The sequence below is a fragment of the Antechinus flavipes genome, chromosome 2 (assembly GCF_016432865.1).
Source record: "Antechinus flavipes isolate AdamAnt ecotype Samford, QLD, Australia chromosome 2, AdamAnt_v2, whole genome shotgun sequence".
Lineage (NCBI taxonomy): Eukaryota > Metazoa > Chordata > Mammalia > Dasyuromorphia > Dasyuridae > Antechinus > Antechinus flavipes.
The window spans coordinates 10792678-10805738 of NC_067399.1; the positions used below are offsets into that span (position 1 = coordinate 10792678).

The 13061-nt window shown below is 42.6% G+C and overlaps 1 protein-coding gene across 1 annotated transcript in view; it reads right to left on the reverse strand.

Moving 5' to 3' along the window:
• Positions 1–5565: 5565 nt before the first annotated feature.
• The window catches only part of DGUOK (deoxyguanosine kinase), a 46851-nt gene continuing 39355 nt past the window's right edge, over positions 5566–13061 (reverse strand). Inside the window, exons 5-7 of the mRNA XM_051974142.1 lie at positions 11055–11170; positions 9643–9742; positions 5566–8219 (exon numbers count right to left, since the gene is read on the reverse strand). Coding sequence (XP_051830102.1) covers positions 8190–8219; positions 9643–9742; positions 11055–11170 — 246 coding nt within the window. The 3' untranslated portion in view covers positions 5566–8189. The remainder of the gene's footprint in view (positions 8220–9642; positions 9743–11054; positions 11171–13061) is intronic.

The following is a 13061-nucleotide window of genomic DNA, read 5'->3' on the forward strand; positions in this document are numbered from 1 at the left end:
AATCTGCAGGTCTCAGAGTCAGGAAGATCAGAGTTCAAATTAGTCTCCAGAGACTTAATAGTTGTGTGATCCTGGACAAATCGCATTATTTTTTGTTTGTATCAGTTTCCTTAACTGTAATAGGGGTACAATAATAGCATCTACCTCCTAGAATGGTGAAGATTAAGTGAGATAATATTAGTAAAATGCTTAGCACAGAAACTGGCCAAAAAAAAAAAAAAGACAATAAAGTATTTTTTTTTTCCTTTAAAGAATGAAACAAAATTCATTTACCCAGGGATGCGTGTGTATCCATAAACATGGCTACATATTCATTAAGGATTAAGGCTAGCATTGGGACCTTAAAGTCACCACTCAACTGAACATGCCCTTTCCAAAGTTACCACTAATCTCTTGATTTCCCCATGGGTGGTCTCAATGTCCCCTGGAGTCTTTATCATCAATCAATCCATTGCTCCTTCCTCATCCTTCCTCCATCTCTCCAGACTCTGCTCATCTTTATTTCCTCTCTGGTTTCATGACATTGCAAAATGAAATTTCATTTTCTTGTCAATGAGGAATTGCTTTTCATTGATAAGTCTTTTAGCTATCTTGGCTGTCGGGCCACAGTGTGTCATAGTGAAAAACCAAGCTGACCTTGGAGGAGGAAAGACCTTGATTGAAGTTTCACCTCCGATACCTGACTGGCTACGAAACCACAAGCAAATCATTTAATTAGTCTTTCGGGGCACAAGCTGGGACCTTAATAATGTTTGTCCACTGACCGATTGACCAATCTTGGGATGAGTTTCTCCTAGAAATGAAATCATTAGTCCAAGTCCCTTCGAAGAATAATAGCAGTATAGTGGTTTATTCTAGGACTGCTTCTAACTGAATATCCATGAAAAAGAGAATGAGATAATAATAATAATAAGTAAATAACAATGAGAATTAACTTAAGTCTGATTCTGAGATTTAAAAAATGCCTTGAACAGAGTTCCATCTGATTCTCACAGCATCCCTGGAGAGATAAATGCTATATCAAGACTTCCTAATCCACAGTACAGGAACTTGGGCTTTATTTATTTAATTATTTTTCTGATAGCTGGCTTCTTTTACAATCCTATGTATTTTATTTTATACATTTCAATGCCTTATTCTGAACTTCATCAGAACAACTTCCAAGTGGGTCCATGTCCCCCTAAAAGGTTAAGAATTCTTGCTTTAGGTATTAATCACGGTTTGACAGGTGAGGAAAACTGAGACTCACTGGTTATACTTTCCCAGTGTCATTTGGTTAGCACCGGCTTTGGAGTGTTGGGATCTAGTCCTGTGACTTCCTGTCTGAGTGACCCTGAACAGGGCACTTAATACTTCCCAGCATGCCTTGGGCTTCTCCTCCAATGATTGATGGGCCTGGACTCTGACGTCTTCAACCTTCCAAGACTATGAAATCTTTAATATTGATTCTATTTGTAGATCACATTGAGTTCAAATTCAGCAGGACACAAACACACACCCACTCACAAATATGCACTCATATTCTCACAGACACATATACTCAGGAACACACACACACTCACAAACACACACAAACTTGCTTAGATATACTCACGTAGACATATACACTCACAGACACACTTGTATTCACACACACTCACAAATGTACACACACACACATATTTACAGAAATATACACTGACATGCACATAGCTTAGAGATACTCACTTAAGACATATACACTCACAGACGCGTGCACACACACACACACACACTCCCTGAGTACAATGCCTCTTCCCAGATCACACAGATACTAAGTGGTAGAACTAAGATTCAAACCCAGACCAAATGTACTGTTTCTTTGCTGAGCTGACCGAGGGCTGACCTTACAAGAGTGCTATTGGCAGTCGAAGGGAAAGGGGGGGGTGGTGTCCTCTGTCCTAGAATTGGGCAAGAGCCCTCCAAGAGCCCCATTTCTTAACCTCTTGTTTGTCCATGAAATGCAGAACATGAGACATAGAAATCCACCCAGTGCCATGAAAACTCTGAGCCAAACCAGGCAGGCTGCCGTTTTGCTAATGAGCAAAGCAGAGGCAGACGCTGTCACTCGAGGCAGAGGATTGCTGGGAGCCCAGACTGGTGGCTTGGGATCCAGCAATCCCACCACAAAGCTAACCGCTCCCTCCTCAGGGCAGCGAGCCCATGGGAAACCGGGACCAAGTTGGTTAGGACTGCCCAGGCTTCTGTGTAGCTGCCAAGTGGGACCCCCTTCTCCCACCTTGAGACGCTTAAACTTGGTTTCATGACCACCCAAGTAGACAGCGGCTGGGAGGGAAATCCATCCAGAGTTTAGAATCTAGAGTCCAGTTTCCCCAATGGGCCCTCTAGTGGGGACATTCTGGAAACCTTTGAGTGGTTCAGGAGTGATGGGAAGGCGTCCCCCCAAAACAAAGAAGCTTTTAACCCAATTGCATAAAACCACAGGATCCTAGCTTAAGTCCAACACCCTTATTGGGGAACTGAGGCCCAAAATTCCACAGGCATTGTGATTGTGACAGAACTTCCCATTCGAACCCAGTTCTTTCTACTCCTAATCCAATGCTTTCCCCACTTGGCTTGTCCTTAAGCAAAACCTTAAGAGAAAAGAATCCTTTTGACAAATAAAATATTCAGGATTAGACAGAGGATTCAAACCGAGCTCTTCAGATTCCCAGATGCTTTCCACAGTGCCTCAACCTGAAGCAGACAGAACCTTGGAACAAAAGGCAAATTTCAGTCGGAAAAGATGTGTACCCAGAACATTCTAGTTGGAGCCAATGCAGGCTGGTGGGAAGGAACCAGGTAAAAGAGAGTCATGGCTAGTTCTTCTCATCAGCCAAGAGGCTGTGGATGGGGGGGAAACCTGGGAAAGCTTGGTTCATCCTGCTATAGCTGAATCTTCAGCTCTATGGTCAAGAACCTTGCTTTAATATTCCAGTGGCCAAAGGCAGCCATGAACAGCTCTTGATCAGGATCTTTAATGGTCCACAGGCTTATTTTTTAGGAATATTCCTTCAAGCAGTTGAATAAAACATGGATTGAAGATGCTGTAGAAGTGACAAAATCTAAAGGCTGTTAGAATAGTAAGAAGGGGAAGAACAGTCCTAGAACACTAGCCTTGAGACAATGGAGACTAATCCCAGTGACTCTGTCCAAGAGTTTAAAGGAGATAGATATCAGGAAGCTCTGGGACTTGACAATTAATTGCACAGGGAGAAGGAAGAGTCAAGACTCAAGACTATAGCATATATGGCCCCTCTTCTCCATTCATGAGGCCATATCTCTTTTCAGTTGGACTGTATAATCTCCTCATAAGGAGCCTCTCTGGGCCCAGTTCTTCTACTCCAGTCCATCCTCCATTCAGCCAGCAAAGTGATCTTCCAGAAGAGAAAATCTGACCACAAACCTGCAGTGGCTTCCTATCATCTCTGCATTATCAACTAAAGCCCTTTATTTAAAGTTCTTCCCAGCCTGGGTTCCACTTAAACTTTGCTCCCTTTCCCAAACTCTAGATTTAACCATATAAGCCTACTTGCTTTTCCTGCCATTCTGCTTGTGTCAGGAATATTCTTAATCAATTAACAAGCATTTATTAAGTTCTAAGTGCTAGACACTGTGGTAAATGGTGGGAATGCAAAGAAAAGGGGCGGGGGGAGGGGGGACCCAGTCCTGCCTTTAAGGAGCTTACATTATAATAGGAGAAGATAAAACATAAATGAGAACTGAAAGGGGGAGGGGAAATACCCCCATCTGTCTTGGTGGTGAAATCTGGAGAGTTGGAAGCTGAGCCGAGATGACTGGCTGCTCTGGGGTCCTTCCCTTCAGTCAATCAGTCAACATTTATTAGGCACTTTCTCTGTGTCAGGCTAAGTATTGTGCAAAGTACTGAGGATACAAAAAGAGGCAAGAAACAACCTCCACCCTCAAAGAGCTCCCTTATCTAATGGTGGACACCCACGGGGGAATATGCACAAGCAAGATATACATAGGATGAAAGGAAATAATTTGCAACAGGGAGGACAGAAGAATTAATTTACAAGGGGTTGGAGAGGGCTTCTAGTGAAAGAGAAGAAGGAGCTTCTGATGAATGGCCTCTGTATTTTCTGTAAAATGGAGGCAAGTTTGTCAGCTGGAAGGTTCGGGGAGGAGATGGGGGAGATTCTTAGATGGGAGGTTGAAGAGCTTGGAAGAGTCCCTGTGGAGAAGAGGAGAGTGAATTGATAAGGGAGGTGCAGGAGGATTGCCTTTCTCAAAATGGAGAAGAATTCTCTGAAAGGAGAAGGGGCTCCTGAAGCAGAAAGATGTTCTTGGATGAGAAGGCCATGGGGGTTGAGGGAAGTTCCAGGAGAGAAGATAGATCATGGTGGTGAAGCTACAGTCCAAAACAGGGCTGAAAAGCTATCTTATCTCTGCCCCTTCTTTTCCTTCCTTCCTTCCTTTCTTTTTTGCTGAGGCAGTTGGGGTTAAGTGACTTGCCGAGGATCACCCTTCTTTTCTTTTCCCAGCTTAATTCAGCACTCAGTTCATAGGTTAATTTCTTCAGGAGATCTTTCCTGGTCTTCCTGGCCTATCTCCAAGGTTATCGTGGGTCCACTTTTTATGTATATTGCATGTTCCTGTTTATGTTCACACACAGTCTCTCCCCAGAAAATATTCCTTGAAAATAGAATTATTTTTGCTTTTTCCTTATATACTTGGCACATAATAAGCCCTTTAAAAATCTTACTTTTTAAAAAATATATAACAAGATTTTGAACTTGGAGAATATTGGTGTCCTCCACAGATCTTTGGAATGATTCAAGAGGGAAGATAATGAGTTCAGTCTTAGCAATGTTTGCCATGAGAGACTGATGGGATGTGTTGAAGATGTCCAGTAGGTAGAGAGGTGGAACTGGAGCTCAGAAGGAAGATGAGGGCTAGATAGAGCAGGAACCTTCTGGACAGAGAACGTAATCAAAAACCTGGAATAGCAGAACAAGAAGGGGGCCACTCTAAGCTCAAGGTTGTGAAAAGAAGAAAGTCTGGCTTTATTTTCACAAATTTTGAGTTGGAAGAGACTTTGGAGATCATCTAATTTAAGAAAAGTGAGAGCACGGGCAATGAAAGGATTAAGGAATGAGAGAGGAAGTGAGAATGGAGGTTAAGATGAGAGGATGTGGTCCACACAGAAGGATAAGAGACCAGACCAGAGATAGTGAGCTCCAATAGCGTTCGACCACTCTGGGAGTCTTAGAATGTAGAGATGGAAGTCACTCATGGGAGTTCAGACTGATGGACCAGGAAGTCAAAATATTCCAAACAGGATATTCCATGAAATTTTAAACTCCTTAAAGGCACATACTGCACTTTTCCACTTTTTGTATCTTTACCAGTTAGCATACCGGTGCATACTAAGTGCCTAATAAATGTTTATTGATGGATTAAAATGTTACCAAGATTACCATGATTATTATGCAGTCAAGGATCTATCAAAGACAAAATCCATGGAAGACTAACTTGTTAATGACATGTGGTTTCATTTGCACAGTAATATTCTTTAAAAAAAAATTTCCTTTTAGAAAAAAATATTTTATTTTTGATCATTGGATCAAGTCACTTGATTTTTTAAAATAAAGTTTTTTATTTTCAAAACAAAAGCATAATTTTCAACATTCACTCTTGCAAAACTTTGTGTTCAAGACTTTTCTCTCCCTCCTCTACCCCGTTTCCTGCCCTAGACGGCAATATATGTTAAGCACGTGCAATTCTTCTATATCTATTTCCACAATTATCATGTTGTATGAAAAAAATTAGATCAAAAAGAAAAAAAAAGAGAAAGAAAAAATATGAGCAAACAACAACAAAAGGTGAAAATACTATGTTGTAATCCGTATTTATTTCCCACAGTCCTCTCTCTGGATGCAGATGTCTCTCTCCATCACAAGATCATTAGAACCATATGCATAGAAAGAAATACTATAAGAAATGATGAACAGGCTGATTTCAGAAAAGTCTGCAAAAACCAACATGAAGCGATGCTGAGTGAATCAAGCAGAAGCAGGAAAACACAGCAACAGAAAGATTACATGATGGTCAACTATGATAGCTCTTCTCAGCCATTCAATGATCCAAGGCAATTCCAATAAACATTGGATGGAAAATGCCATCTGCATCCAGAGAAAGAACGAGGAAGACTAAATGTGGATCGAAGCATAGTATTCTTAACTTGCTTTTTCTTTCACTTTTTTCTTTCTCATGATTTTCCCCTTTTGTTCTGATTTTTCTTTTCCCACATAACTCATATGGAAATATGTTAAAATGAATATTTATGTATAACCTATATGAATATTGATGAATGAATATTTTTTGTGTAATCAGATTGCTTGTTAGCCTGGGGAGGAAGGAGGTAAGGGATGGAGAAAGAAAAAAAAAAATGGAACTCAAAATCTTATTTAAAAAAAAAAAACAATATTGAAAACATTTTTAAATGTAAATAGAAAAATAATATACTATTAAAATAAAAAAATGACAGAGGGACTTTCATCTGGGAAGATTTATATGAACTAATGCAAAGTGAAATGAGTAGAACCAGGGAACCTTGTCCACAACGAGAGCAATATGGTATGATGATGAATTGTGAATGACTTCGCTAATCCCAGCAACACAATGATCCAAGACAATTGCAAAATGCTAATTACCTCTCTAGACGGTACAGTAGATAAAGCACCAGTCCTGAATGCAAGAGGAACTGAATTCAAAGCCGACTTCATTGCACTTAATACTTCCTAGCTGTGTGACCTTGGGCAAGTCACTTAACCCCAATTGCTTCAAAACAAACAAAAAATAAAATAAAATAAAATTTCTGATGCTTGAGTTGAAGCCCAGCCAGACTAAGGAACTTGCCTTTGGGCCTAGAGTTAGTGTTGATGGCAGTCAGTCTTTGAATTCAGGCCTTATTGGATCCAAGTCCAGTAGTCTATTCACACCTATCATATAAAATAATATGAAGGTGGGGAGGAAATAGGGATGAGGAGCACACCAGACATCTGCTACATTATATCCGTATGTATCTGTATGTATAAAAATATGTAATACAAGTGGAATATAGAGATTTAGTACTGAAAGGGACATCAGAGGTTACCTGGTCCAAAGCCTATGTTTTCCAGACAAGGAAACTGAGGGCAGAGACGTGATGAGTTATCTGGGGTTATTCAGTGAGTAAATGGTAGAACCTGTGCCCCATGACTACAAATCTACTATTCTTCCATTGCCAAACACCTGCCTGATATTCAGAGGATAACCAATTACCCATGTATATTTCTATTCTAAAAGTCATTCATCACAAAACGAAGGGGGAAAGGAAGAATGAAAGCATCCCAAGATGCTCCATCAAGGCTGGTGAGAGGAGGGGTGGAGAAGGAAAGCCCCGAGTCCTGGCATGGACTTCCCGCTCTGTGGTCTCATTCTTGCCAACTCGATCTTTTCTGCCCGAGCACTTTCTTTATTCTTTCCCATGCCCACAGTGGGGAGAGAGTGTGGCTCTCTTAGATCTGGCTCTTTGTCCTCCCATGTCTCCAGGGGCTTATATGTGGGGACTCATGGGAGTCAGAGAAAGCCAGTCATGTGGTGGCAGAGAAAGCCAGTCATGTGGTGGGGAGCACTCAGGCTCCTGCATACACTTAGCACATGGATGGCTAACGGGATTTAGGAAAGCAGGTCTTCCTTTGTGGAGAATATCTTCAAAGATTCCAACTAAGACTCCAAAGGACTCATGCTGAAACATGGAGACAGATAGAGGTCTTCTCCTTCTCTCTCTCTGTCTCTCTCCCTTTTTTTGGACATGGTAGCCATTACTTTGCACAACTCTACGTATTTATAATGCATTTCTTTTCTTCTAAATGGATGGGGAAGAGGCAGAGAATTTGGATCTGAAAATAAAATGAAATTGATGAAAAAAGAAAATGTCTTTGAGAACCAAGGAAAGCTTGAACAAGGACCTTCGGGATCCTCCTAGGACCATGAGATAGCAGATCAGAGCTGAAGGGTTGGAAGGCTGTTGAGGGCAACGTCCTCATTCAACAGATGATGGGAGCTGGAGAGAAGGAATCCATAGTTCTCCAAGTAGCAGAAAGGCACTAGCTTGTCAGAAGTCCAGTCCAGGCCCAATGAGCCTGCCTAGCAGGACCACGGCTTCATTCTAGATTCTTTACAAAGGTACTGACCTGTTGGAAAAAAGAGGCAAAAGTCAACTTCACATTGTAGTAGATAGGAGGAAACCATCCCTCCATTTAAGTCCTTTTTGGATAGAGCATAAGCTCCTTGAGGGCAGGGCTTGCTTTGTTTTTTCTCTGCAGGCCCAGCACCTGAGAGACCGCTTGGCACACAGGCTCTTAGTCACTGGTTACTGATGGGCCAGTTGTGTCATCCTGGTGTGTAAGTGGCCCCAAGCTCTTGAAAGCCATTCCCTGTGAGGCAGAGGATGAGGCTCCCATAAAGCCAAAAGCCTTTTAGTAGGGGCCCCTAAGAATGCAGCGTCACCCACCAGCCCCGCTGGATTCACAGAGACTCACGGCATCAGCAGCTACGGCACTGCCAATGAATTTCCCAGCCGTGGTACATTTACCATGTAGGAAGATATTAGAGACCTAAGTCAGTGCTGAGAATACTCAGTGAATAGAATCCTGGCTCCTGAAGCCCTGGGAGGATAGGAGCAGTCAGACCGGAAGCTTGAGAGGAGAAAGGAAAAACCAAGGGGGAGAAGGGGATGGAGCAGAGAGAAGCTGAGTCTAGCCTGCCCAAGCAGTCCAGTCTGCTCTCAGAGTCCAGACTGCCCCCAGAATCTAGTCTGCTTCCACAGTCCAGTCTACCCCCAGAATCCAGTCTGCCCCCAGAGTCTGCTCCCAGAATCCAGTTTGCCCTCAGTCTAGCCTGCCTGCACAGTCCAGTCTGCCCCCAAAGTCTAGTCTGCTCCCACAGTCCAGTCTACCCCCAGAAGCCAATCTGCTTCCAGAGTCCAGTCTGCCCCCAAAAGCCAATCTGCTTCCAGAGTCCAGTCTGCCCCCAGAATCCAGCCTGCCTTCACAGTCCAAACTACTCCCAGAGTCCAGCCTGCTAGGTCCAGAGAGCCAGGATGCTTTGGTGGATGAAATAAATGAGGACAATAACTGTTCTATTAGTCATCTAATTTTGAGAAGATAGCATTGGAAGGAGCAGGGAACCCTGTCCCTGCTTTGACCTAGACAGGTGGAGGGGAACTGTTATAGATTTAGTGCCAGAAGGGGCTTTGGAGGCCAATAAGTCAGTCTAATCCCCTCATTGCCAGCACTCTCTCCTAAGGACTCTAAGTCTTTTGGCCTCTCTTTTCCCCAAGGAAGCCATGGGATCATCAGATCATAAGTTTAGGACTAGAAGGAAGCTTAAAGGTCATCTGATCCTATCCCCCTATTTTACAGACGGAGGCCTTTTGCAGGTAACTTATTTAAGTGGGTCATCCAAAGTCCCAAAGGGCTTCGATCTCTAGGTGTTTGTTTTTAGAAACCAAGTTTTTCCTGAGGAACACAAGGGGGCTTTAGGATGTTAAACCAGGCTGATACCGTTCCCATAGAGTAAAAATCTACTGCAGCTCATCGTTAGAGCTGGCTTGACCTTTGTCATGAGCTCCTCTTGCTTGGCGGCCTGCTCCGAGAAATCCTCATTGACGTCCAGCACCAGAACAGGGGCCTTCTTCAAATCCTCAAAGTGGAGCCTGCGAGAAGCAGATGTGAGGGAGAGGTAAAGAAAGAGTTTGGAGCATTTTTCAGGAGGAGGGGAGGGGAGCTTGGGAGGAAAACAATCTGGCCTTGGAGTCAGAGGCCTGGGTTCAAATCTTGGCATTTGTGAGCTGTGGGACCTTTGGTTTCCTCATCTGTCAGATGGAACATTGGACAAGCTGGCCTCAAGGGTCCCTTCTACCTTGAAATGGATGATCCTCGAGTATTCATTTGCAGAACTTCTCACACAAACAAAAAGGAAACAGATTTTTCCTCCCTTCATGTTGGGATTGTTCTTGGGGTCTCCTGACACTGCTGCTGCTTCCAGTTGTGTCTGACTCTGTGACTGCATTTGGGTTTTCTTGGCAAAGATACTAGACTGATTTGTCATCTCCTTTTCCAGCTCATTTTACAGATGAGGAACTGAGGTAAACAAGAGTAAGTGACTAGCTCAGGATGACACAAATAGTAGGCTGAATTTGAACTCATCTTTGAGTTCCATCCACATTGAAACCTAATTGCTAAAACCCAAAGCCCTTTGGGGGAAGATGGACACTCTTCTGAGGTGGATCAAAAATGAGGAAAACCTTGGGAGGTCAAATTTGCAAAATTAATTTTCAGATCAGAACTTTGAGTGATGTGAGAAAATCCGTACACTCATTTCAGGAAAACCAGGTAGAAACCGCTGGGACAGTTCTGAATCTGGATCCCGGAGTGGCCAAACCCCCCAAGAAGAATCCTAAGAGGCAGCATCCATCTGAAGGCACTTGAAGACTATAACATACTCCAGATGTGTTCTATGATATCTCATTTGAGCTTCATTAACAGCCCTGGGAGATAGGTATTATAATTAGCCCATTTTCCAGCTAAGGAAATAAAGGCACTGCGAGGTGAATTTACTTGCCCATAGTCATAGATCAACATTTAGAAGGGGCCTTGGAAGCCAACCCACTCATTTTATAGATGGGGAAACTGAGGTTAAGAAATTAAAGTAATCGCCCAAGGCCACCCAGATAATAAAGTCATAACAGATAGCACTACTGGAGTCAACAAGGACACCTCTGACAGTTCCCAGATGGGTGACTCAAGGTAAGTCAACTGACCTCTCAATTTCCTCAGTTATAGAATGAAGAAATGGAACCCATCTCTCTCCAAGGTCCCTTCCAGCTCTTACTCTCTGGCAAGGCCATGAAACACAGGTTATTTTGGCTTCAAGGTTAGTTCTCTACCCATCTGCAATACTGTTATGACAGAAGTGATGTCCTTACTCAGTGAGTGGTCCATGGGACAGTTGAGGATTTGACTTACTCAGTCACCTTATGGATAAACCAGTCTTCATGCTGAGCATGGAGCTGTTCAAGGTATCCCAGCTCAAGATCCTTCTCCTCAGCTCTGGCACGTTGGCGTAGTCTCTTGAAGCACACCTAAAAGACAATCTCAGGCTCTGTCAGCGAGGCTAGGTCACTGTGCTCTCCTACTTCCTCTGTTTTTGTGGTCTCTGGCCAGCACTGAATGATAAACCTCTCAAATTAATCAAAGAATCGCTGAATAGGAAGGGACTCTAGAGATCCTGGCTAATCACTACTTGAAAAAGGAATAAATCCCTTCTAAAATACTCCCCCACAAATACTTGCTCAAGCTCTTTAATGGTAATGAACTCATCTCTTTATAAAGTATCCCATCCTACTTTTGGACAGATATTGTTGAAATGAAATCTTCCTCTCAGTAACTTATATTCCTTGATTCTAGAGTCAGAAGGAATGGGTTCCAACTTTGCCTCGATGCTAGCTACTCATGTGACCTTGAAAGATCAGATATCTAGTCTGCAGTTAATTCACCTTAAAAACATAAAAATTAGGTGGTCTGAAAGGTCCTTCTGGCTCTGGATTTGATGAAAATTTGAGAAGCCAGAAGAGAAGCTGGGTCCTTATCCACTTAGAAGTGAATCTGACTTAATGAAAAGACTAAGCAATAACCATGACGATTAATGAAGCTGATTCTACCTTTAAATTAAATAATCTCATAGATAAACAGTATTTAATTGTTCCTCAGGCACAAAACTTGGAATCAGGAAGATTGAGATCAAGTCTTGCTTCTGATACTTTCTGACGGTATGAGCAACCATGAACAGTTCCCTTAAACCTTGTCTACCTCAGTTTTTCATCTTTAAAATAAGGATAATCATAACATCTTCCCAGAGTTGTTGGGAGGATCAAGCAAATCGACAGCTATACCAATACTTTATTATGATTAATATTATTACCTATTATTTCTGCAATGGGCCTCAATGATTAATATTGAGCTGGGGAAAGTAATCCTTCTTCATAAATGGGATTTCAGCTCCAAGAAGGCATAGGACCTGCTTTTCTTGCAGTTTACCTGCCCCATGGCTCATGGGATCCCAGATTAAGTGTTTGAAGTGAATTAATTTAAGATCATATAAGCAGAAGGGCAAAGGAACACCACCAAGTATGGACAAAGTATTTGTTGAGTGCCAGAGGCTGTTCTAGGCTCGGGAGGTACAAAGACTTAAGAGGAAAATGTCCCTAATCTCAAGGAATTTACTTTCTAAAGGGAGAGACAATTCATTAATCAGTCAACTAACAGCATTTATTATGCCCTAACTACATACCAGGAATTAGGCCAGGGGCCTTGGAAACTTTCTAAGCTTTCATTTTACAGAAAAGGAAGGACCTCGGGGGTATCTGACTGCTCCCACTTCCAAGTTTTATAAAGGAAAGTGACTCTAAGGGAGTTGAAATCATCATTGGTCATGGAGCCAGTTAATAAACTCAGTGCTCTTGAAATTTAGCCTAGCAGATCCATGGTTTGGTCACTTCAGAAGGCTGGGTTCTATGTTCTTATGATTTTTATTGGTATGGCATAAATCTCAGTTTCCTTATCTGGAAAATGGGGATTTCAATACTAGTATTAAAGAGATTTAGCAGAAACGGGCTATTATGATGGGAATTCTACTCTTTGACTAGCTTTCACTTGCTAATCCATGACTGGCGTTCTGGAAAAGGCAATTATTCCTCGGCTGCTTTCCTTGGGTAGAGAAGGCAGCATCACAAAGGCAAGGAAGAGAATGTTTAATGGGGGCAGGAAAGAGCAGCCCCCACCTCCACCCCCATTCTCTCCCAGCAAGCCAAGCTCATGCCTTAGGGCTGCATGGGGAAGCTGAGGCAATTGGGGAAAGGCCCCACAGGGCCAGGAGCCAAAAAGGGAAATCCAAAAGAAGACAAGGGATTCCCCTCTCTATCTCGCAAAGATCCCTTCCAGAGAGCCTGACTGGGGAAGGGCTCTGGCTTTAGA